General features: G+C 52.2%; 1 protein-coding gene across 4 annotated transcripts in view; it reads right to left on the bottom strand.

The window, feature by feature from the left end:
- The window catches only part of ZNF423 (zinc finger protein 423), a 341,617-nt gene that overhangs the window by 14,585 nt on the left and 305,044 nt on the right, over positions 1-21,988 (bottom strand). For all 4 annotated transcript variants that reach the window (XM_043434686.1, XM_043434687.1, XM_043434688.1 and 1 more), the window contains 2 exons: positions 18,768-18,899; positions 17,004-17,119 (listed from right to left, as the gene is read on the bottom strand). In XM_043434686.1, the coding sequence (XP_043290621.1) occupies positions 17,004-17,119; positions 18,768-18,899 (248 nt within the window). The remainder of the gene's footprint in view (positions 1-17,003; positions 17,120-18,767; positions 18,900-21,988) is intronic.

The raw sequence follows: 21,988 nt of genomic DNA, 5'->3' as shown, positions 1-21,988 counted from the left end.
ACAACTCAGCTTCCAACCGAACTGTGGGCATATTGTCACTGCCCACACACAAAATGGGTCTGCTGTTGATCTTGTAGGTCAGCCTTTTGCCTTCCCTCCCACCACCAGAACTTGCTGGTTTCCATGAGGCAAACCAAGGACCATCTAGATCCCCAACCTGTCCTGTTCCTCTCAACTCATCAGAGGGGTGTGCGTGTGTGCGTGTGTGTGGGAACACGCCCAGCTCTAGGGTGAGAGGAGGGATGGAGAGCAGTCAAGCATGGAATTGAGAGCATATGAGAAAGGTGTCATGAAAACTGTGTAGTTCCTAGCACTTAGCACTCAGTACTGATGGCTGGCTGGCTGGATGTGTAGCTAGATGGAAGGCGAAATGGATGGTGCATGAGTGGGTGAATGATAAATGAATGGATATATGGATGGATGAATGGATAGATGGACAAATGTGCAGATGAGTGGATGGGTGGCAGATGAGTGAGTGGGAGGAGAGAGAGGAGTGCAGAAATAAATAAGTGGGGAGGAGGTGGAAGGATTGGTGGAAATACAGTGGGCTTTGGAGGTCAAACTCTGCTTTAGCCACCTAATATAAGGATGTGACCCAAGGCAAGTCACTTCACTTAAGTACCTATTTACTCATCTGAAAAGTGGGACAAATAGCATCTACCTCATAGCCTTGTTATTTTCAAATTAGGTAATATATAGAAAAGTGCTGAAGATGTGTGAAATGGTACACAGATGTTTACTATTATCACAGTTACTACTAACCACAAGGGTTTGCCATCGCTGTCAACATCAAAGCATGGATGAGCCCGTGCTTTTGAGCTGGCAGCTTCAGAAAGGATGGGGAAACTGAGCTGAGCCACAGGGGTGCAGCTACTGACCTGTGCGTCCACGTCTGGTTTTAGTAGGGGGCCAGTCACTGAGCTGCAGAGCAGGGAGCCCCACTTGCCTCCCTGTTCAAACACCCAAAGGCAGATGGGTGGAAGACATCCCCTCTCCCACCCAGGCCCCACTTCTCCCAGCTTTATTGCTCTTTCCCAGCCTCAGTTTTCGGGTCTGCAAAATGGTGAGTGTAAAGTATGTGTCTAGTGGTTCCCGGCTGCTGAGGCGCCCATGAGATATTTGCAAACTGTGAAGTGCTATACCGGGGCCCCAGACTCAGAGCCCCAGTGGGTAATGAACCAGGTGAGGCTGACCACGTGGGGGGCGGTATTGAACCAGAGCTCACATTCCCATGTCTAAAGAGGGCAGCTGATTGCCGCCATGCAGGACTGTGGTCCAGGGGCTGTCAGTTCTCATTTGGAGAAAAATCAAGAAATCTAGCCATTTAGTGTGGCGGTAAAGAGACAGAATCTGGGGCCGGTGGCCTCGGTCCAGCACTGACGAGCTCTGTGGCCTCAGAGTTAGTTAACTTCTCGGCGCCTCATCTCAGTTATCTTAATAATAGAGGCATTGTGAGGATTGAATGTCTCAATGTATGGAAGTGCTAAGAACACTGCCTGGCACGTAATAAGGACTATATTAATGTTAGCCACTACAATTGTAAGAAATCTGCATTTTGAAACATAAATAACCCTTTCAGTTCAGTTCAGTTCAGTCACTCAGTCGTGTCCCCATGGACTCTTTGTGACCCCATGGACTGCAGCACATCAGGCTTCCCTGTCCATCACCAGCTCCTGGAGCTTACTCAAACTCATGTCCATTGAGTCAGTGATATCATCCAATCATCTCATCCTCTGTCTTCCCCTTCTCCTCCTGCCTTCAGTCTTCCCCAGCATCAGGGTCTTTTCCAGTGAATCAGTTCTTCGCATCAAGTGGCCAAAGGATTGGAGTTTCAGCTTCAGCATCAGTCCTTCCAATGAATATTCCAACTCTCACATCCATACATGACTACGGGAAAAACTGTAGCTTTGACTAGACGGACCTTTGTTGGCAAAGTAATGTCTCTGCTTTTTAACATGCTGTCTAGGCTGGTCATAGCTTTTCTTCCAAGGAGCAAGTGTCTTAATTTCACAGCTGCAGTCACCATCTGCAGTGATTTTGGAACCCCAAAAAATAAAGTCTGTCACTGTTTCCATTGTTTCCCCATCTATTTGCCATGAAGTGATGGGACCAGATGCCATGATCGTCATTTTCTGAATGTTGAGCTTTAAGCCAACTTTTCACTCTCCTCTTTCACTTTCATCAAGAGGCTCTTTAGTTCTTCTTTGCTTTCTGCCATAAGGGTGGTGTCATCTGCATATCTGAGTGTGTTAATATTTCTCTGGAAATCTTGATTCCAGCTTGTGCTTCATCCAGCCTGGCATTTTGTGTGATGTACTCTGCATATAAGTCAAATAGGCAGGGTGACAATATACAGCCTTGACATACTCCTTTCCCGATTTGGAACCAGTCTGTTGTTCCATGTTCAGTTCTAACTGTTGCTTCTTGACCTGCATACAGATTTCTCAGGAGGCAGGTAACGTGGTCTAGTATTCCCATCTCTTGAGGAATTTTCCAGTTTGTTGTGATCCACACAGTCAAAGGCTTTGGTGTAGTCAATAAATCAGAAGTAGATCTTTTTCTGGAACTCTCTTGCTTTTTCTATGATCCAACAGAAGTTGGCAATTTGATCTCTGGTTCCTCTGCCTTTTCTAAATCCAGTTTGCACATCTAGAAGTTCACGGTTCATGTACTGTTGAAGCCTGACTTGGAGAATTTTGAGCATTACTTTGCTAGCATGTGAGGTGAGTGCAATTGTGTGGGAGTTTGAACATTCTTTGGCATTGCCTTTCTTTGGGTTTGGAATGAAAACTGACCTTTTCCAGTCCTATGGCCACTGCTGAGCTTTCCAAATTTGCTGGCATATTGCGTGCAGCACTTGAACAGCATCATCTTTTAGGATTTGAAATAGCTCAACTGTTATTGCATCACCTCCCCTAGTTTTCTTTGTGGTGATGCTTCCTAAGACCCACTTGACTTCGCATTCCAGGATATCTGGCTTTAGGTGAGTGATCACACCGTCTGGTTATCTGGGTCATGAAGATCTTTTTTGTATAGTTCTGTGTATTCTTGCCACCACTTCTTAATATCTTCTGCTTCTGTTAGGTCCATACCATTTCTGTGTTTTATTGTGCCCTTTAAAGTCTCCAAAATCCCCAGGGCCATGGGCTGTGAGTTTTCACCCTCCACTCCGTAAAAATGTTCAACATTACCATGATAATGACATTTCCTTCCATGTGAGGGGAGGCTGGATGGGACCGTTCTCCCTCATTCTAATGAGAACAAAGAGGCTGGTATGCTCCCTTTGGGAACCCCAGCCCCTCTCCCAGATAACTTCAGCATCTTGGTTCCTCCTCACCCTCTGCCATGCTTCCTACCGCATATTTTATCTATTCTAAAATCCCAGAGGGTATAAGATGCTCCCATATTTGATATATCACAACAAGCAAACAAACAAAAAAGACCAGTTACACTATAACACCCAAGTGAGGTATTTCAATGTAAGAGATGTTATAATGAGAAAAGCTGTGCATCTTAAAATATGTCAGTGGAATATGGTAACAATTACCATATATTGAGTGCCTGCTATGTGCCAAATCTGGGCTGCCTGGTCTTCATACATTATCTTCACATGTCTCAATTGTCCCCATTTTACCGGGGCTCAGAAAGGCAAAGTAGGGATTTCCCTGATGGTCCAGTGGTTAGAACTCCACACTTTCACTGCCAAGGGCCTGGGTTCAATCTCTGGTTGGGAAATTAAGATCCTGCAAGCCACACATCACGACAAAAAACAAAACAAAAAATGAACAAAACCAAAAGGCAAAGCAGCTTGCTAAGTGATGCAGCTGGCTGAGCACAAATGGCTTGGTGCTAAGGCTGCCTCCTCCCAGCTCACTGTCCCCTGCCCACGCCACTCTGGCCCCTGATGCCGCTGAGCCGAAACATGGAACTGGACCTGCACCAGCTCCGGCCCAGACACATCACAACACACAAGAGACTCCCCCTGCACCCCTGGACGAGCCCCAGTCAGTCCGTGCTTGATTTTGCCTAAACTCCAGAAGCAGAGCTAGTGGGGCCACATTCATTATTGACACAGCAAAATTAATTTCTGCTGTCTCCTCCCTCTCCCCCCATGCCCAGCCCCCTCCCCTCGCCTCTCCTGTGAGCGCTGACGCGCGGCTGCTGACTGGCGCTCCTGAAATGCCAACTTGCATTTCTCATCATTAATTTCTTTCTAAATGTCATTAGTAATTGTTCCTGCTCGACCAAAGAGTGCAATCCAGGCTTCCGCCGAGAGCACCCAGTTCTCATCTTTCCGCCGGAGGGGGCTGAGCAACGCCCCCCACCCACCACCTCCAGCCACCCAGACCCTGGCATCCTGGCAGGGGGCAGCCAGCCCACTCCCAACAGGTTGAGCGGACAAACCGAGGTATTGAGACAAAGCAGGCCTCATTTTTAACACGTGTGGGGCTTTGCAATGGCAGAGAGCCTGCCCACAGTTATCAGGGCAGCAGTTCAACACTCGGGCACCACAGCCAGACTGACTGGGTTCAAATCTCACTAGTGCCAACTGTGCCTCAGTCTTCCCCTCTGCAAAATGGGGATAGCAGCATTGGCCCCAAAGGATCATCCTGAGGATAAAACAGGATGATCAATGCAAAGGGCGCCCCGCAGGGCCTGGGGTTGTTGCTGTTTCTATTTTTCTCCACTCCTCCCCGCCCCTGAGGCTCTGCTCTGCCACCTACTAGCTCTGTGACACAGTATGAAGCCTCCCATCGGGGAAGCAGGGCAGTGACATTACGGTCCAGGAGAGGCAGCATCGGCCCGCTGTCCGGTGAGTCTCAGAGGGGAGGTCACATGCCAAGATCAAAGGGGCCTTGAAGAAGCAACTGAGATTCACGCCCCCGGGGCCCCAGGCCCTGTGTCTCAGAAGACGTCGAGCTGCCTCTAAGTCAATGGGGGGGCAGGGCTCTGCATGATGCCAACCTCTGGGGGCCTTGGACCAACACGGCACCCACTGTTCTTCGCATTATTGTTTCTAAGAAACTGAAGGCATTTGGTCCCGGCTGGGAGAGTGCTGGCGAGGGGCTGGGCTTACAACACACACAATGGCCGCCGGCCTCTGCTCCTGGCAGCTCCCCCACGCCCATCTGTCGCCATGGCATGGTGCCCCTCTAAAGCTGGTTGGCCCCCCGCCCTAGGGCATGAATGACAGGCTCCGACGGGCAGACGGGCAGCCCGAGGCCGATTCCAAGTGCCATCTCTGCCTGGAGCCAGGCCTCCGGGCCGCCGCCCCCCCACCCCCGCCACCCCCCAAGCCCAGTCCCCACCTGGGCCTCCACACACTGCATCGCTCAAGCAGGCAGGGCCCCGGGGCCACGAGGGCATCTGGGCACAGCCAAGCCCAACTCCTCCCGGGCCTGCCGCTCCCTTGCTCCTCTCTGCAGTGACCACGGCAACCGCAGCCCCCCCAGAGCAAGGCATCCACAGGCTCCAGTCACCTACTGGTGACCTCCGAGTCATCTTCTGGAACTCTGGTCCTCCTGGGAGGTGAGGCCTGCACCCAGCACCCAGCACCCAGGGGCCTGCTCTGTCCCAACCCCGGGGCCTAGAACACAGACACTAGGGCCAGGCTGCCTGTGTTCACAGCCCTGCAACTCTAGCAGCCATGTGACCCAAGGGAGCCTCAGTTTACCCCTTGGTGCCACAAAGGTCATAAGATGCCACACTCGAGAGGCCTCAAAAGACTGTACGTGTGAAGAGGTGGAGTCAGGCCCCCTGGCAACACTCAGGAAATCTGCCTCGTTTTGACTATGGTGGGGTGAGGGGCTCAGGCCCGAGTCTGGGCATCAGAAGGACAAGGATGAGTCACTGCCCACCCCTCAGTCTTCTCCAGACGCAGATCCTAGACCTGCACACACGGCCCCACAGGAGGCTCAGTCACCGCAAGTGGCGGCAGCGTGACAGAGGACCACGATGAGCAGGCAAGGCCTTGCCCCGCCCAGGACTAAATAAACTAAGAGACACAGACAGACAGGCCTGCAGACGCGGAGAGGAAGGGGCCACGCCCGGGCCTCCTGCGATGTCACGTGGGGCCCCGCTGTGGGTTCCGCAGGGCACCGCAGTCCCGCTAAGATTGCCCCGCAAGTGTGGAATCAGGACTCTGTCTGTCCTCATCAGTTCCCTATTTCCCTCTGGGCAGCACTTGAGAGACGTAGGCCTTTGTGGATCCCTAGAACCTGTACACACCTGGCACGTAGTAGGTGCTCAGCAAATCTCGTGGGCTGCACAGCGCACATCCACGCGTGATGGGCTGAAGGAATGAGCCGTGAAGGAGTGACCCGAAGTCCACAGGCCACAACAGTGACAACGGCAGTGGCTGATGCTCAGCAAACCTGGACTCTGACCAGACCTGGGGCTGATGGGCCTTCGGGCACTGTCATTACCCGCCCCATTCGCTGAGGCCCAAGGAGGGTCAGTGACTTGCTCAGAGTCACAGGGCCACTCGGTAGTGGGGCTGGGATTTGCAGTCAGGGTGTGTGGTTACCACCGCACCACGTCGCCAAGATGAATAGAAATCAGGCTGTGCTGGTCTCTGGTTTCCTGCCCTAGCGGGGAAGGTAGGACACTCAGGAATCATACCCTAAATGTGCTGTAATTACCGACAGGAAGATTTATATTCTAAGGGCTCGGCAAGTGCTTTTCTGCAGGGGAACCGTCCATCCTCACAAAACCCGAGGCAGTGGATCCCACCCCATTGTACGGACAAGGCCATGGTCCAACCCACTGTACAGCTGAGGCCAGCAAGGGGCAAGCATCTGCAATCAGAAGCAACGGAGGAGGGGCAACCTGGGAAGGACTCCGATGCCTGCAACAGGTGCTCACTGCCTGGGACCACGGCTGGGTGTCACAGGCACCTCCCTCTCGCACCCCTGGCCAAGCCCAGCCAGGCCCTGCCCTCTGTGTAGTGGTGGGTGGCACAGATGGGCCGTCTTTTAAAACAGGAAGGAGGAAGATGCTGCTGCTCATGGAAAGCTCAGCCAAAGAGTCAAATGCTAAGTACATGCCTAGAGCACTTTCAGTTTTTAATTATTATTAGTTATAATTATCTGGCTGGATCTGATAGCAGCAGCGCAAAGAGGCAAGGAAACTGGCTCCTTGGTTACCCATCTTATAAGGACCAGGAATTTTAAAAATGGGCTCCTAGAGTCTTCAGTTGCAGTTCTTCTTCTTTGACTCCTTTCCTTGTGTGTGTTCTCTTTTCTTTGTTTCCTACTTTCCAGAAGCTAAAAACAAATATGGTGAAACATATGGTGGGTAGATGGATGGATGGATGGATGGCAGGCAGAAAGAGGCTTCGCCCTCCCAAAACTCACATTAGAGTGGGAAGTCAGGTGTAGACATGGTTGTTGCAATCTGTATATGCAAAGGGATCAGGGAGTTAAATGCAGGGTTGGAGAAGTCCAAGGAGGGAGAATCAGGGACGGCTTCTCAGAGAAGGGACCACTTGGGCTGGGGCCTGAAGACTGAGGAGAAGGGAAGAACATTCAAGCAGAAGACTTGGCAGGTGCATGTGGATCACAGAAGCTGAGAAAAGCACGGCCAGAAGAGTGAAGCAAGAGGGTGCCTGACTCCTCTCCAGCCTGACTGCCCTTTTCTCTGTTCCTCGGACTCCCCAAATCTGTCCATGCCTCTGAGCCTTTGCACTGGCTGTTCCCTTTCCCAGATATTCCTCCAGCTCTTCCCCCGACTGGTTCCTTCTCAACCTCCAGGACTCAGTTGATATGTCAGCCTTCTTTGACCCCCTGGTCTGATTTTCCAGCCCTGTTAGTCCCTTCTCCTTGCCCCAACACACACACACACACACACACACACACACACATTTCACTTTCTGTCCCAAAGCAGTGTTTTACTGTCTTCAAAATTCTGCAATCTGGAATGACCTCGTTCACATATTTATTGACTTATCATTGGTATCTCTTGCAGAATGTCAGCTTCATGAGCATAGGGACCTATGTACCCGTTCACAGCCACAGCCCAGGCCCCCATAATGATGACTGTAACCGGTACTCAGTAAATGTCTGTGAAATGGAATGAGGGAAAAGGTCAAAGTCAGTGTTCACAAGGACGGGTCCCCCTGGGGCTCAGACCACGCCCCTGGCTCACAGACACCTCCCTCTGGCTGGGTACCAGGATTCCACCTGGTAGGGCCCAGCTGGCCCCATCGGACGGGCTCCAGGTTGCTAGTTAGAATACCTAGCTCTGCTTTTAATCAATTGTAATCATTTAGCTGGAAGCAGCGTGATTAGGCACACACAAGCAAACAGCGTGAGCTAATCCTTTAAATGCGCCCGCTCAACGCCAGGCTGGCCGCTTTGCCGCTGCGGGCCAGCTTGGGACGTGCTTCCTGCGGCCCCAGGCTTTTGTTGGTGACGGAGTCTAGATTCCAGGGCACGGGACAGGCCCAACACTCCCCCGTCCCAGCCCCATCGCAGAGGTCTGGGATGCCAGACGTCCCAGCATCAGAGACCTTTCTCCAGCTCAGCCTCCTGTGACAGCACTGGCCAAGCTGCGTGAGCACGAAGATGCATCGCCAGGAAGCGTGAGAGTTTGTGAGGTTCCTCTCCCCAAACCTGGCCCCCACTCTTCCTCTCTCCCTAAGCCTGGCCTGAGCTGACTGCTCATTGCGAGAAAATTTGCAGGCTCCTGGCCTCAAGCTGCAGCCTTGCAAACACGGCTACACAGCCCTGGCTCCGCAGAACAGTCCCCAGGGTGCTTCCGCTGGGGCCCACCCACGAGCAGGTTCTTCTGCATCCCCTGTTACTGCTATTTGTGCTACCTGCTTGGCCCAACTACTAAAATAGTTTCTGGGTCCCCTGACACAAGGCTTTTTATAGTTCAGCACCGCAGGCCTCATTTAAATCTATTAGCTCATATAAATGGCAATTCATTTAAACTTTGGAGGATTTCTGTTTGCCTTGGTGGCAAAGACAATTTGGCTTTGTCTGTGGCTCTGCCATGGGCAAGTGACCCTGGGCAAATCATTTAACCTCTCGGAGTCTCAGTTTCCACATCAGTCAATGGGGAAAAGGAAAGCCTATGTCACAGGACTGCGGTGAAGACAATCCACGCAAAATGCTTAGAAGAGGGCCTGGCCCATACTAGGTGTCCATCCAGGGGGTGGCTGTTACAACTACTTCCTGGCCAATTCTGCAGGGAGCCTGTCCACCTGTCAGAGGCCTGCCGTGTATGGCTGGGAATCGGTGAACCCCCCCTTACAGGCCCCCTTGGCGATAATGAAGATTGGGATGCAGTGAGGCTCTCAGGACGGAGAGAAGGAAGTGCCGTCTCTGCCAGGGTCTGTGAGCACAGAGGTGTCCGCAGGGATCAGAGACAGCTGGGCTGGGCAGGCGGAGCGCGCCCCTCCTCTCAGGTCAGCTCACCCCTGGCAAAGGGCCCACAGGGCCCCAGGCCTTCATCTGCTGAGGCCTGAGGCTGGAAACGCAAGGCCAATGGCCTTGACACTTTTGGGGTGTGCAGTTTACAGGGCTGTCTCACATCCCCAACCAAATCTGCACACCTCCCTCCACTGAGCCCAGGCACAGCAGAGGAAACAGCGTCCAGAGAAAAGGCCTGGGCCAAAGGCGCTCGGAAACATGTAAAAAGGGGGGAGTGATGACCCAGCCTCAGGCCCCCAGTCTGTGCCCTCTCCCCCTTGCCTCCCTGCTCTGCACCCAGCAACTCCCACACCCCAATGCCCGTGGCCTTGAGACTTGGCTGGGCACCACAGGAGGAAAGATTTAGTCTCACTTTTTTCCAGCTCAGGCCAGAAATCATGAAATCACAGCAAAGACCACACAGAGGGGACCCCACCCAGTCATCCGAACCTCAAATGGCCAATGCTAACTATACTACTAGTAAATGATAACAGTAACAGGTAGGTGCGCCAAGGGCTTTACAACACAACCATGAGTTAGTAAGAACTATTAATACCCACTTTACAGTTAAAGAAACTGAGGCCCACAGCTGATAAATGATGGAGTTCAGTTCAGTCGCTCAGCTGTGTCTGACTCTTTGTGACCCCATGGACTGCAGCACACCAGGTTTCCCTGTCCATCATCAACTCCTGGAGCTTGCTCAAACTCGTGTCCATGAAATCATTGATGCCATCCAATCATCTCATCCTCTGTTGTCCCCTTCTCCTCTTGCCTTCAATCTTTCCCAGCTGCTGCTGCTGCTAAGTCGCTTCAGTCATGTCCGACTCTGTGCAACCCCATAGACGGAGCCCACCAGGCTCCCCCGTCCCTGGGATTCTCCAGGCAAGAATACTGGAGTAGGCTGCCATTTCCTTCTCCAATGCATGAAAGTGAAAAGTGAAAGTGAAGTCGCTCAGTCGTGTTGAACTCTTAGTGACCCCATGGACTGCAGCCCACCAGGCTCCTCCGTCCATGGGATTTTCCAGACAAGAGTACTGGAGTACTGGAGTATTGTCTTCTCCGAATCTTTCCCAGCATCAGTGTCTTTTCCAATGAGTCAGTTCTTCGCATCAGGTGGCCAAAGTACTGGAGCTTCAGCTTCAGCATCAGTCCTTCCAATGAATATTCAGGACTGATTTCCTTTAGGATTGGCGGGTTGGATCTCCTTGCTCTCCAAGGAACTCTCAAGAGTCTTCTCCAACACCACAGTTCAAAAGCATCCATTCTTTGGTGCTCAGCCTTCGTTATGGTCCAACTCTCACAACCATACATGACTACTGGAAAAACCATAGCTTTGACTAGACAGACCTTTGTCAGTAAAGTAATGTCTCTGCTTTTTAATATGTTGTCTAGGTTTGTCATAGCTTTAAAGGAGCAAGCATCTTTTAATTTCATGGCTGCAGTCATCTTTAAGGCTTCAAATGCAGAGCCACCCTCACAAAGTCTGTGCTCCCTGCCCCGCCCCCCTGCAGCATTTGAGACAAGTGTTCTGCTTGCACACCTCCTCTGACAAGCACCTCACTACCTTCCATTTATTCCATTTGTACAGTTTACCCACATCGTGGGCCTCTGTGGTGTCTACCTGCCCAGCTCCCCTTCCCCGGCTGGTACTTATTATTGGCCTCACATGGGGCCACAGTTCACTGGAGCAGGATTGGACAGCACACCTGAGGACAACCACCAGACTTCCACTCCAGGAATCTATAACCCATTGCCTGCACCCCGGCTGTTAGCCGCAGTCGCCATTTCTGGCTTAGCTGGGTGTTCCTTCTGGCTATTTGTGTAACGAAATCTGCACACTAAAGCCCCTCTGTTGAAATACCCAGGTGTGTCTGTCTCAGTAGAGAGGACAGGAGGAAGTGCTGACCACCCTCCTCCACGTGTAGAGGAGCCTGGAGAGTCAGCAGTAGAGAGAGAACATGCTCCAAGCCAGAAAGACGCAGGGGCAAGTGTCACTGCCTTGATCAAGGGCACTTGGTTCCTGGGAACAGGACCGCTGAAAACTCAATGGCGCTTCCTGCTCTTGGCATTCAGTCACGCCCACGTCCCTACAATTTCATTCCCATCTTGCTCGAGCTAACCCCAGAGAGTGGCGCCTGAATCACCATTGTCAGAGAAGAAAATCTTCATCCGGAGTCTCGGCCCACTACTGGAAGTCAGGGGCCACTGGAAGCATGCTGAGCACCCCTCATTCTGGCAGAGCTTAAAACACTTGAAGGCAACTGTCCCCACACTCCCCCAGCAGTCCAGTCAAGGCTTCTCCTGGTGAATTACCCCTTGAAAGCTCCTTGAAGCCAGGCTGCATGCTCACAGCCTAGCACCCTGCCTGGCTGAGTGGGGCATGCGCGCTTGTGTGTGCATTTGTATGTTTAGATGAATCTTGGTCAGGCTTCCTTGTTTCTTTCCAGCCCCAACCCCTGGCCACTGTTGGTCTGTTTTCTATTCCCATATTTTTGTCTTTTTCCACAGCATCATGCATACAGAATCACACAGTATGGAGACTTTTGAGTTCAGCTTCTTTCACTTGCCATTTGCAGTTCACACATGTTGTTGTATGTAAGAGCAGTTACATTTTATTGCTAAGTAGTAGTCCAAGGTATGAACAGATACACCTGTCTGCTCCCTTACCAGGGAAGGGACCATTGGGGTGTTTCCAGATTGGGGCCATTATAAATAAAGTTTTACATCAGTCATGTAGAGGTTTCCAGATGGGTATGTTTTCAAGTTCTCTGGGATAAACACCCAGCAGTAGCCTTGCTAGGTCATAGGTTAACTGTATGCTTAACTTTGTAAGAAACTTACAGACTATTTTGCCACGTGGCTACCATGTTGCATTCCCCCAGCAATTTAGGAAAGTTCTGGCTGCTCCTCTACACCCTGGCTGGTACTTGTCAGTTTTTTGGTTTTGTTTTAGTCATTCTACTAGGCGTATCATGGTATTATGTAGTGGTTTTCACTTGCTCATCCCTAATTAGTAACTGGGGCTTCCCAGATGGCACAGAGATAAAGAATCCCCCTGCCAATGCAGGAGATGCAAGAGACACAGGTTCGTTTCCTGGACTGGGAAGATCCCCTTGAATAGGAAATGGCAACCCACACCAGTATTCTTGCCTGGAAAATTCCATGGACAGAGGTGCCTGGTGGGCTACAATCCATGGGGGTCACAAAGAGTTGGACATGACTGAGCGACTGATCACCCACAAAGTTATTAAAGACTAACATGGTGAACATTGAAATTTTGTTGTTGTTGTTGATTTCCCCCCTCATTATTGAGTTTTGAGAGTTTTTAAAAAATATGTTCCAGATACAAGTATTTTATCACATATGTGATATGCAAATATTTTCTCTCAGTTTGTGATTTTTCAGTCTCTTAATAGTCAGTGACTCTCAAAGGCTAAATTTCTTAAATTTGGGTTCAGGATATAAATCAGATAGCATCTCTTCCCTGCCTGGTTCCCCATCACAGTGGGGATCGAATTCAAACACCTTTGCTGTCCTATGAATCTTGCTGAGACCTGGCCTCCACTCCCAGCCCCTTTCACCACCCCCCACCCCACTGTGCTTCAGCCCCACATCACCTTCTGTCATCCCAGCAACACGCCCAGCTCACACTGGCCACAGGGCCTTTCCACTCATGGCTCTCTTCCACACACCCTCTCTCCCTCTCATCTTCCAGGCCTCAGCTCAAATGCCACTTCCTCAGAGAGAAGCCCCTTCCTTACCACACTCACCAGGCTGTAACCAATCCCACCCCCATTATGCTCGAGCCAATACCTGACTTTATTTTCTCCATGTCACTGACCACCGTTGGAAAGTGTCTGTCAGTCCCCTCCAGAACGGAGGCCTTATGGGTGTTTCTCTGCCTCGCTCACCACTGTCCTGTTGGTTTCTAGATCTAGTGTCTGTTCATAACAGACACTCCACCTCTCCACCTCTCCCTGCTCTGAACAAATAAAGAGCAATGTGAGTTCCCTCTCAAGCATCTAATCAATGAATATGCCCTGGTTCGTCCAAAGCCCTTTAAACGAATCTCAGTCTTTGGGCAGAGCCAGGTGAACTCAGAACCGAATAGGACTTGCGCCTCCGTCTTTCTGGCAACTGTGCTCCTATTAATGCAACCCAAGAGAACACTCGCTTTGGAGGCAGACATTTCATTCTGACAGAGACGAAGCCTGCCAGAGCCCAAACCCCCCTCTATCACCTCTATATGCACAGCAAGGAATTATGCTCCGATAGTGAGAAAAACTCTAGATTTCACATCTTCCCAAGACCTCTCAGTCCAGAATCGCTTGTGCCTAAAAACATCAGCTGCCCTGGGTCTCTCCACAGAACTGACATGACATACAGCCTGGGGAGCCAGTCAAGGCCTCAGCAAGGACCAGGCCCCGTCTTCTGTTGCACCCCCAAACCACCACATGTCACTTGAGGGAAATAATCCACGTGTCTTCCAGCTCCAGCTTCAGTGTAATGATGATGAAATTTTCAATGCCTGAAAAATCCTCCTCTCAAAAACCCAGAAAATTGCTCTTTGAGTTACTTAACGAAAGCCATTATTTGCATACATTTGGCGTTACTACAACACTTCCACATTTAAATGGTCTGTAATTAAAATCATTAATTGCAGAAAATAGTGACTCGTTAAGGCTATAATTTAGTGAGGTTGTCGGCATTTGAGGATCTGCCGTAAAGACCAACTGGGTGACCCAGGGAACCCCCAGCCCACACAAACCATTCTGGAGTCTGGGACGTCTGCAGCCCCAGGTGGGTGCTGCCGAAGTGAGACAAGACTTGAAACCACAGCTGCCTACATCTTCACACCACAAAGCTGGTCTCTGGCACAGCGATGCTGATGAAGTTCGTAAAAGGCAGGACTGGGGAAGTTTCTCTGGGGAAAACCTCTAAGCCAACATGTAAAGCAGTCATCCCTCTTTTGGTATTCAGGACAGTGTGGGGGAACCAGAGGGCTGAGTGAGCCCAAAGTTTAAGTAAATCATAGTTTATATGAGCTGGTGCATTTAAGAGAGGCCTGCCGTGTTGGGCTATGGGGCTTCCCAGGTGGCGCTAGTGGTAAAGAACCTGCCTGCCTATGCAGGAGACGCGGGTTCAATCCCTGGGTAGGGAAGATCACCTGGAGAAGGGCATGGCAACCCACTCCAGTACTCTTGCCTGGAGAATCCCATGGACAGAGGAGCCTGGATGGCTACAGTCCAGGGTTGCAAAGAGTCAGACACAACTGAAGCAACTTAGCATGCACGCATGTGTTAGGCTACAAAAGGGCTCACTTGTCTGGGGACCTGGGCCCCATTTTGGTAGCTGGCCAGGCAGGTAAGGCAAGTGGAGGTAGGGTGCTTGGCGCTCAGCCCATGCACAAGCAAGGCTTCCCAGACATTCACCGATCAGGGCTGGCACCAGCCCCCTTGGTCAAATGAGAAGGGGGACAGCTACCTGTCCACTCACAGGCTCGGCACAGAAGCACACAGTTTGTGGATCAATACGGAGACAGTGGTGGGGCCCTGGATGGGGTCGCTACCTTGCTGGTGGTCATTTGGAAGTAGAATCCCCTCTCTGGGCCTCTGTAATTCTCCCCCCCACTGAGATGGGATAAAGGTTGTGTGAGTAATACAGGACTTAGAGGAACTCAGAAGGGCTGCCCAAAGGAGGAAAAGAAATAGGCTTTCCAGCAAACCACCTGGTGCAGTTCAAGGTCAGAGGTCAGGCCTGTCAGCTCTGCCTGCCCAGCCAGGGTGCAGGGCCAGGCCATGGGAGAGGGACCCTCACTATCGGATGGTGAATCCCTCTTGGGCCCTCTGCGGGCGTATCTCCACTTGCTCTCGGCGATGGCTGTCAGGAGCCACATAGGCCTATGCGGGCCTGGCTGAGTGCACGGGCTGCAGCGTGGTGAAGCAGGCTACCCTGCAACAGGCATGGCTGCACCCCTTCAACCCCAGAAAAGCTCCAGCGACATGATGACTCTGCTGTGACCGCAGCCCTGTCCTCCCCTGGGGCGGGGGGTGTAGATGCTGAGCGCAGGACCACCAACTGCATGAGTGTGCAGGCCGCGTGTATAGGGTGGGCAGATACTGTGGGCCTTGGTGTGCCCTGGTCCTTGGGGGTGTGAGGAAGCCAACTCTCCTCTTACAGACACTGGGAGATTCCCTCCCTCGCTCCTTTGAAACTGGGCATGGCCACGTGATGGGCTCTGGTCAAGACAATGTGTGAACGAGATGCGAGTCATTTCCCAGTGAAGCTTTGAGAGCTGGGCTGCCACCTGTCATCTCCTCCTCTCCCTGCCTCAGTGACCACACAAACGTGATAGGAGATGGACCCGCCATGGGCCCAGGTCACTGACTACTGTGAGCAGAGTCCCTCCCAGGCCATCTGCCTGGATATGTAACGTGAGCAGCAAATAAATCTTTGTTACTTGAAGACAGAGCTAAGGGATGTTTGTTACTGCAGCAGAACCTAACCTGCCTCCCAACTGAAAACCATGTTATTACCAGTATGTGGGATGTGTAGTATTTCTGTGGATGCCTGTGTGTTACTTTTTGGGGTGTGGTGTGATGCTGTGTATTTGTGATGTTACTCAATGAAAATGATGTTTCTGTGTGTATGTATAGAAACTGCATGTGTGGAAATGTGCTTTGTGTGTGTGATGCTATTATACAGTATATATATGATTTTTCTCTCTGGGTGTGAGTCTGTGCTATTTCTGGGATGGCGTATGACCTCCCTAGCATTATGAGAGTTTCTTGCAAAAACCAGTGGGTGAGAAGATGGTTTCACCTGGACACAGATCTTGGTCCTTAAAAACCAGCAACAGGTGGGAAGGAGTCCCAGAGGACACTGAGGGAAGTGGCTGCGGGTGTCCGGGAAGGACCACCAGAGCATCTTCCCTTCCCAAGGGCACCCTCTCAGCTACTGCAGACCCTGGATGGATGGGAGGTGGGTGCTGAAGAAGCTGAGGGCTGTGTGCCACACTTGAGGGCCACATCGGCCTCGGGGACCCATGGCAAATATCCCTTTCTCTGGGTTGGGGCTCAACCCAGCATCCACTGCTCACACTTTTCTGGCTTTCCTGGGCACACTGCAGGTTCCGAGACACCAGATCCAACTTCCAGATGCCCACGACCCCAGGACTCAGCCATGCAAGCTATACGGGCCACCAGCCACAGACCCAAAGTCCAGAGGAGCATCATCATGAAACACTGGTGAGGGAAACGAAATCCCTGAGAGGGCAAGGGATTTTCCACGGAAACACACAAATGTTAAAAGCCTCTGACTCGAGTTCCAGGCTCAGCTGCTTCGGTCCGGCTCTGCTCAGAAATGCTGACCCAGCAAGGCCAGGAGGCCACTTCCCCACCAGCCAGCCAGGAGGGCGAGCACCGGCTCCAGACCCACAAGCACACGTCCAGAGGGCCTGTTGCTTTTTTGGTTAGGGTGGGGATGAGTACAAGACCCCACCATCATGGATTCACCCCAAGACCCTGAGTGCCAGTGGGGGCCCCAGAGAGCACCAGGGTGGGGTGTGCAGCAGGCCAGGGCACTCACCTGCAGCTCAGTCTGGAAGAAGAACTTCTGTGGGCACTGGGAGCAGTCGTAGATCTTGTCTTCCTGCCCATGCACAGCAAAGATGTGCTGCTGCAACTTGTTGGCCTGGACGAAGACTGGACATGGACGTGGACACGGCCGTCAGAGGACACGGGGGACACCAGCCCGGCCACCCACCACAGCTGTCCCACACCACTCCCGAGTGGGGATCACCCAGGCATGGACACAGCGGCCAAACAGTGGGCTATTTGGAGCATCACGGGCACCCACTGGAGAGGGCTCAAGCCAGTGAAGCTGAGCTCTGCCACACACAGGCTGTGCAATATTGGACAAGTCACTTAACCTCTCTGGGCTTCCTTTCCTCATCTGAAAAAAGAGGACCATTAAAGTAGGCAACTCACCGGGGCAGCTGGGAGGATCAAATGGTTTAATACTTGCAAAACACTTAGAAGATGGCCTGGCACTTAATTAGCCCAATGAATGTCATCGTCGTCATCATCACTGTTTGCTGGTTACCTTCTGCATGTGGAGTCCCTGACTACAGCACAGGCCTGTAAGGCAGGCACTGTGAGTTATCCCCATTTGATGGAAAACTGTGGCACTTGGGAGTGTTGAGTGTCTTGTCCAAGGTCTCTCTCTGCAGGTGGCAGAGCCGAGGTCTGTATTAAATGAGCTCTGCACACTGTCTGGCACAATGGACAATGGCACAATGGAAGGTGCTCAGTGGACCTGGATCACTATTCTTGCTGAGGTTGTCTGCATCCTCACATCCATCCCTATACAGCAGGCCCCGTGTCCTGGGTGGGCAGACCTGGCAGCTGGGGCCCCTTGGTGTCAGCCCCGACTCAGCTCATGGAGTGTGATGGTAACAGATGGGTGGGGGCTCCTGAGACTGAGGGATTGGGGGGGAAGAGGCACCAGTGCATGCCAAGACTCCTGGGAACCCCAGAGGGGTGTGAGTGTGTGGGGCCCTCCCAATAGTGGAGCCCCTTCCCACAGCTCACGGCCCTCACCTCACACAGCAGGAGTCCACGAGGTGGTCCCGGCCCTGGGCGCCCACAGGAGGTGGCCCTGAAGCAGCTGTGTGTCTGGGAGGTGAGCCCTTCAGAGATCCCCTCCCGCCAGGCGCCCTCCCCAGGGTGGGCTTCCCGCCGTGGCAGACGACAGATGTCGGGGGGAGGCAGGGGAAGGCCAGGCTCCCCCACGCACACCGGCTGCCATCTGGGCAGCAGGAGGGGAGCCTGGCAGAGCCCCTGAGACTCGCCTCGGGCCGGGGCAGCCGCTCACCCGGGCTGGCAGCCAGTCCGGGGGCTGGGGAGTTTGGCTGGAAGAACCGCCCTTGACCCCTCCAGCCTGGAGCATGGATGCAGCAGGGGCTGGGACAGGCCAGGACACTGGGGGGTGGGGTGGGCAGGAGGGAAGTGAAGGGAGAGCCTCACTGGTGCTGGACAGAGCTTGCAGCTCAGAAACGAGCCTGGAGCCCCCATTGCAGAAGGGCAAGGCTGGGGGAAGGCCTGGCAGCAGCAGGGTGGGAGGAGGGCTAGGAGATCATGCTGCCGAAGTGCAGAGGCTGAGAGGCATAGACGGGAGGGCCAGGTCAGCTGGGCGCAGAGGAGGCATGTGCTCTATGGGGTGGTGGATCCCTCTGGGCGTCCCCCATGAACTCCGGAGCCACGCTGCACCAGGAACTGATGCCAGGGCTTGAAGCGCTGGGCTCCTGGGTCCCTTGCCTCTCCCCACCTGCTCCCTGCCAGGCACACTTACCTGTGAAGCACACGGGGCATTTGAAGGTGCCTCCCATGCCCTCGAAGCTGTGCTCGATGAGGTGACAGAGGAGCTTGGCCGGGGAGTCGAACATCTGGTTGCACAGCTTACACTCATGGTTGATGCCTTCCTCTGCAAGAAGAACCATGGCCAGTCAGTGATCCTGTGGGCCACATCCTCCTGCTGGAGGCCCCGCCCCACCCCAGACACCCTAGGCCAGCCCTCCATGACCCCCTGGAACCAGAGCCCAGGGAGGGGCTCCATGGATGCTGAGACCCATCCCAGCTCCAGGTGCTCCAGCCTCTGAAGGCTGCCAGACCCGAATAGCTGGCTCTTGGATATGTCATTTGCTGTGACTTCTTGCTGGTCTAGCCATGCGGTGCGCGAGCCATGAGCAGCCGCTTGCGTCCCAGACTGTATCATAGAGGAGAGGGGCCCGGGATGGGGTCGGCTTGGAGGAGGGAGTCCAGCTAGAATTTTTCAAAATCCAACAGACCATTTATCGAGCATGTACTGTGTGCCATATACTTTGAGCTGGGGATTCTGTGGGGGAGCTAAGTGGATAATGCACTTGTCCCCATTCCAGTGATGAGGAGACAGAGAATAAAGACAATCAATATGTAACTCAGTGTCAAGAGGTGGGGAGGGAATGCATGGAGCTCCAGAGGTGAGAGTCAGAGCAAGGCCCTGAGGTGGGTCCATCTGGGGCCATCTGGATGGTAGCAAGGGGGTGGGGACAGTGTGGGACAGTGGGAACCCAGGGAGGCACTTCAGGAAGGGCCTTGGTGGACACTGGAGGGCTTAGGGATTCTACTCTAAAAGGTCTGGGCAGCCACCAGAAGATACTGAAAAGCACAAGAAAGGGCTCTTCTAAACACTTTGAACAGATGGTCTAGCCAGTGCTCGCAGACGATGGGCAGACACCCCGTGCTGCTTCCAGATCAGAACATGGCTCCATCCCTTCACCTGCGAGCTGCTATGACCCCAAACCTTCACTCAAAGGCACCCAGAGAAGGGAGCGTGCCCCAAGGCCAGCAGAGCCGAGATCTGGTGCTCCTGCCCGGAACCAGCAGGACAGAGTTCAAATCCTGGCTGCTTCCTCTAGCCACGTAATCTGGGCACCAGGTCACTCTCAGTAGATGGGCTGAGTCCCCGCCTCACAGGGCTGAGCAAGGGTGAACCAGGCTGCACCTGTGAGCAGCGTGGCCTGCTGGTCAGGGGAGGAATCGCCCCAGCTTGAGTGTCACCTCATCCAGGGCTAGAGTCTGACTCTGCCACTTACTGCATGACCTTGGGCAAGTTAAGTAACCTCTCTGGGCCTCAGTTTCCTCTTTGCTAAAATAATAGCAGTTCTCCTTAATACTGCACACCTATGAGAACGGCCAAAATCCAGAACACCGACAACAGCGAATGTTGGTGAGGAGGTGGAGCAACAGGAATGCCCATTCATTGCTGGTGAGAATGCAAAATAGTATAGCCTCTTTGCAAGACTGCTTGGCAGCTTCTTATAAAACTAAACATACCCTTATCATATGATCTAGCAATCTCACTCCTTACTATTTACCAAAAGTAGCTGAAAACTTAAGTTCACACAAAAACTGGTATATGGATCACTACAGCAGCTTTATTTAATATTGCCAAGGAACCAAGATGTCCTTCAGTAGATGAGTGGATTCATAAACTGAGATACTTCCAGACAATGGAATATTTTGTGTGTGTGTGTGTGTGTGTGTGTGTTAGCTGCTCAGTTGTGTCTGACTTTTTGCCAACCCTTGGATTGTAGCCTGTCAGGCTCCTCTGTTCATGAAATTCTTCAGGCAATAATACTGGAATGGGTTGCCATGCCCTTCTCCAGGGGATCTTCCCAACCCAGGGATCGAACCCAGGTCTCCCACATTACAGGCAGATTCTTTACTGTCTAGGCTTCCCTCATAGCTCAGTTGGTAAAGAATCCTCCTGCAATGCAGGAGACCCCAATTCAATCCCTAGGTCAGGAAGATCTGCTGGAGAAGGGATAGGCTACCCACAGCAGTATTCTGGCCTGGAGAACTCCGTGGACTGTATAGATCATGGGATCTCAAAGAGTTGGACACGACTTAGCGACGTTCACTTTCTTTACTGTCTGAGCCACCAGCAAAGCCCACAATGAAATGTTATTCAGGCCAAAAAGAAGACAGTGAGGAACCTTAAGTGCATATTACTAAGTGAAAGAAGCCAATCTGAAAAATGCTACATACTGTATGATTCCAACTATTCTGGAAAAACTATGTAGACAATAGAAAGATCAGTGTTTACCTGGGGGTGAGTGATGAACAGGCAGAGCACTGAGGACTTCTAGGCCAGTGAAAACTTTCTGCGTGACTTTATATTAATAGCTATATACAGGCATCCAAACCCATAAAATGTACACCAAGAGTGAGCCCCAAGGAAAATTAATGGACTTCAGCTGACTATATTGCTTCACTTTAGGTTCACCTTTGCAAAAAAAAAGTACCATCCTGTGAGTGATGTTGATAATGGGGGAGGCTATGCATGTGGGGGGCAGTGGGATAGAAGGAATCTGTCTGTATGTTTCAACTTCATTGTAAACCTAAAACTGCTTTTTAGTTGGGGGACGTGGGTTCGATCCCTGGTTGGGGAACGAAGATCCCATATGCTGGGGCACAACTGACCCCACATGCCAAGACTACCAAGCCCACGTGCCACACCCTGGTCCACAACAAAGGATCCCACGTGAGGCAATGAAGATCCCGATGCCACAACTAAGACACAACACAGCCAAATAAATACGTATTTTAAAAACTGCTTTTAAAAACCCTTTGGAAAAATTTCTTTAAAAAAAGTCAATCCCTGTCCCCACCAAAATAGCCTTCCTCTAACAGTCGATGCAAGAATTAAATGAGTTAATACTCCTTTAACACATGGAAAGGGGTTCTGACCGGTCTCTGGCACACAGCAAGCACTCAATAAGGTGTTTGTTGCCAAGCGTGCGGGTAAGGAGGAGAGTGTTATCTGGGACAGCCAAGGACACAGGCTCCCCCTCAGGCTCCCCCCGGGAACCAGCCTCACCAAAGGTGCCAGGTGCTGTGATCTGCCCTCAAAGGCAAGAATTAGGTAGCAGAGGGGCTCTGCCAGTGGTGAGGCACAATCACAGATGGGCTGAGGCTCCTGGCGAGTCCCTGGGTCCCCCAGGCCCTGGCAGGGGCTGGCGGGGACAGCAG

The sequence above is a fragment of the Cervus canadensis genome, chromosome 18 (assembly GCF_019320065.1).
Source record: "Cervus canadensis isolate Bull #8, Minnesota chromosome 18, ASM1932006v1, whole genome shotgun sequence".
In the NCBI taxonomy this organism is placed as follows: Eukaryota; Metazoa; Chordata; class Mammalia; order Artiodactyla; family Cervidae; genus Cervus; species Cervus canadensis.
Note: the sequence above shows the minus strand (reverse complement) of the source record. Positions and strands in the feature narration are given on the sequence as shown.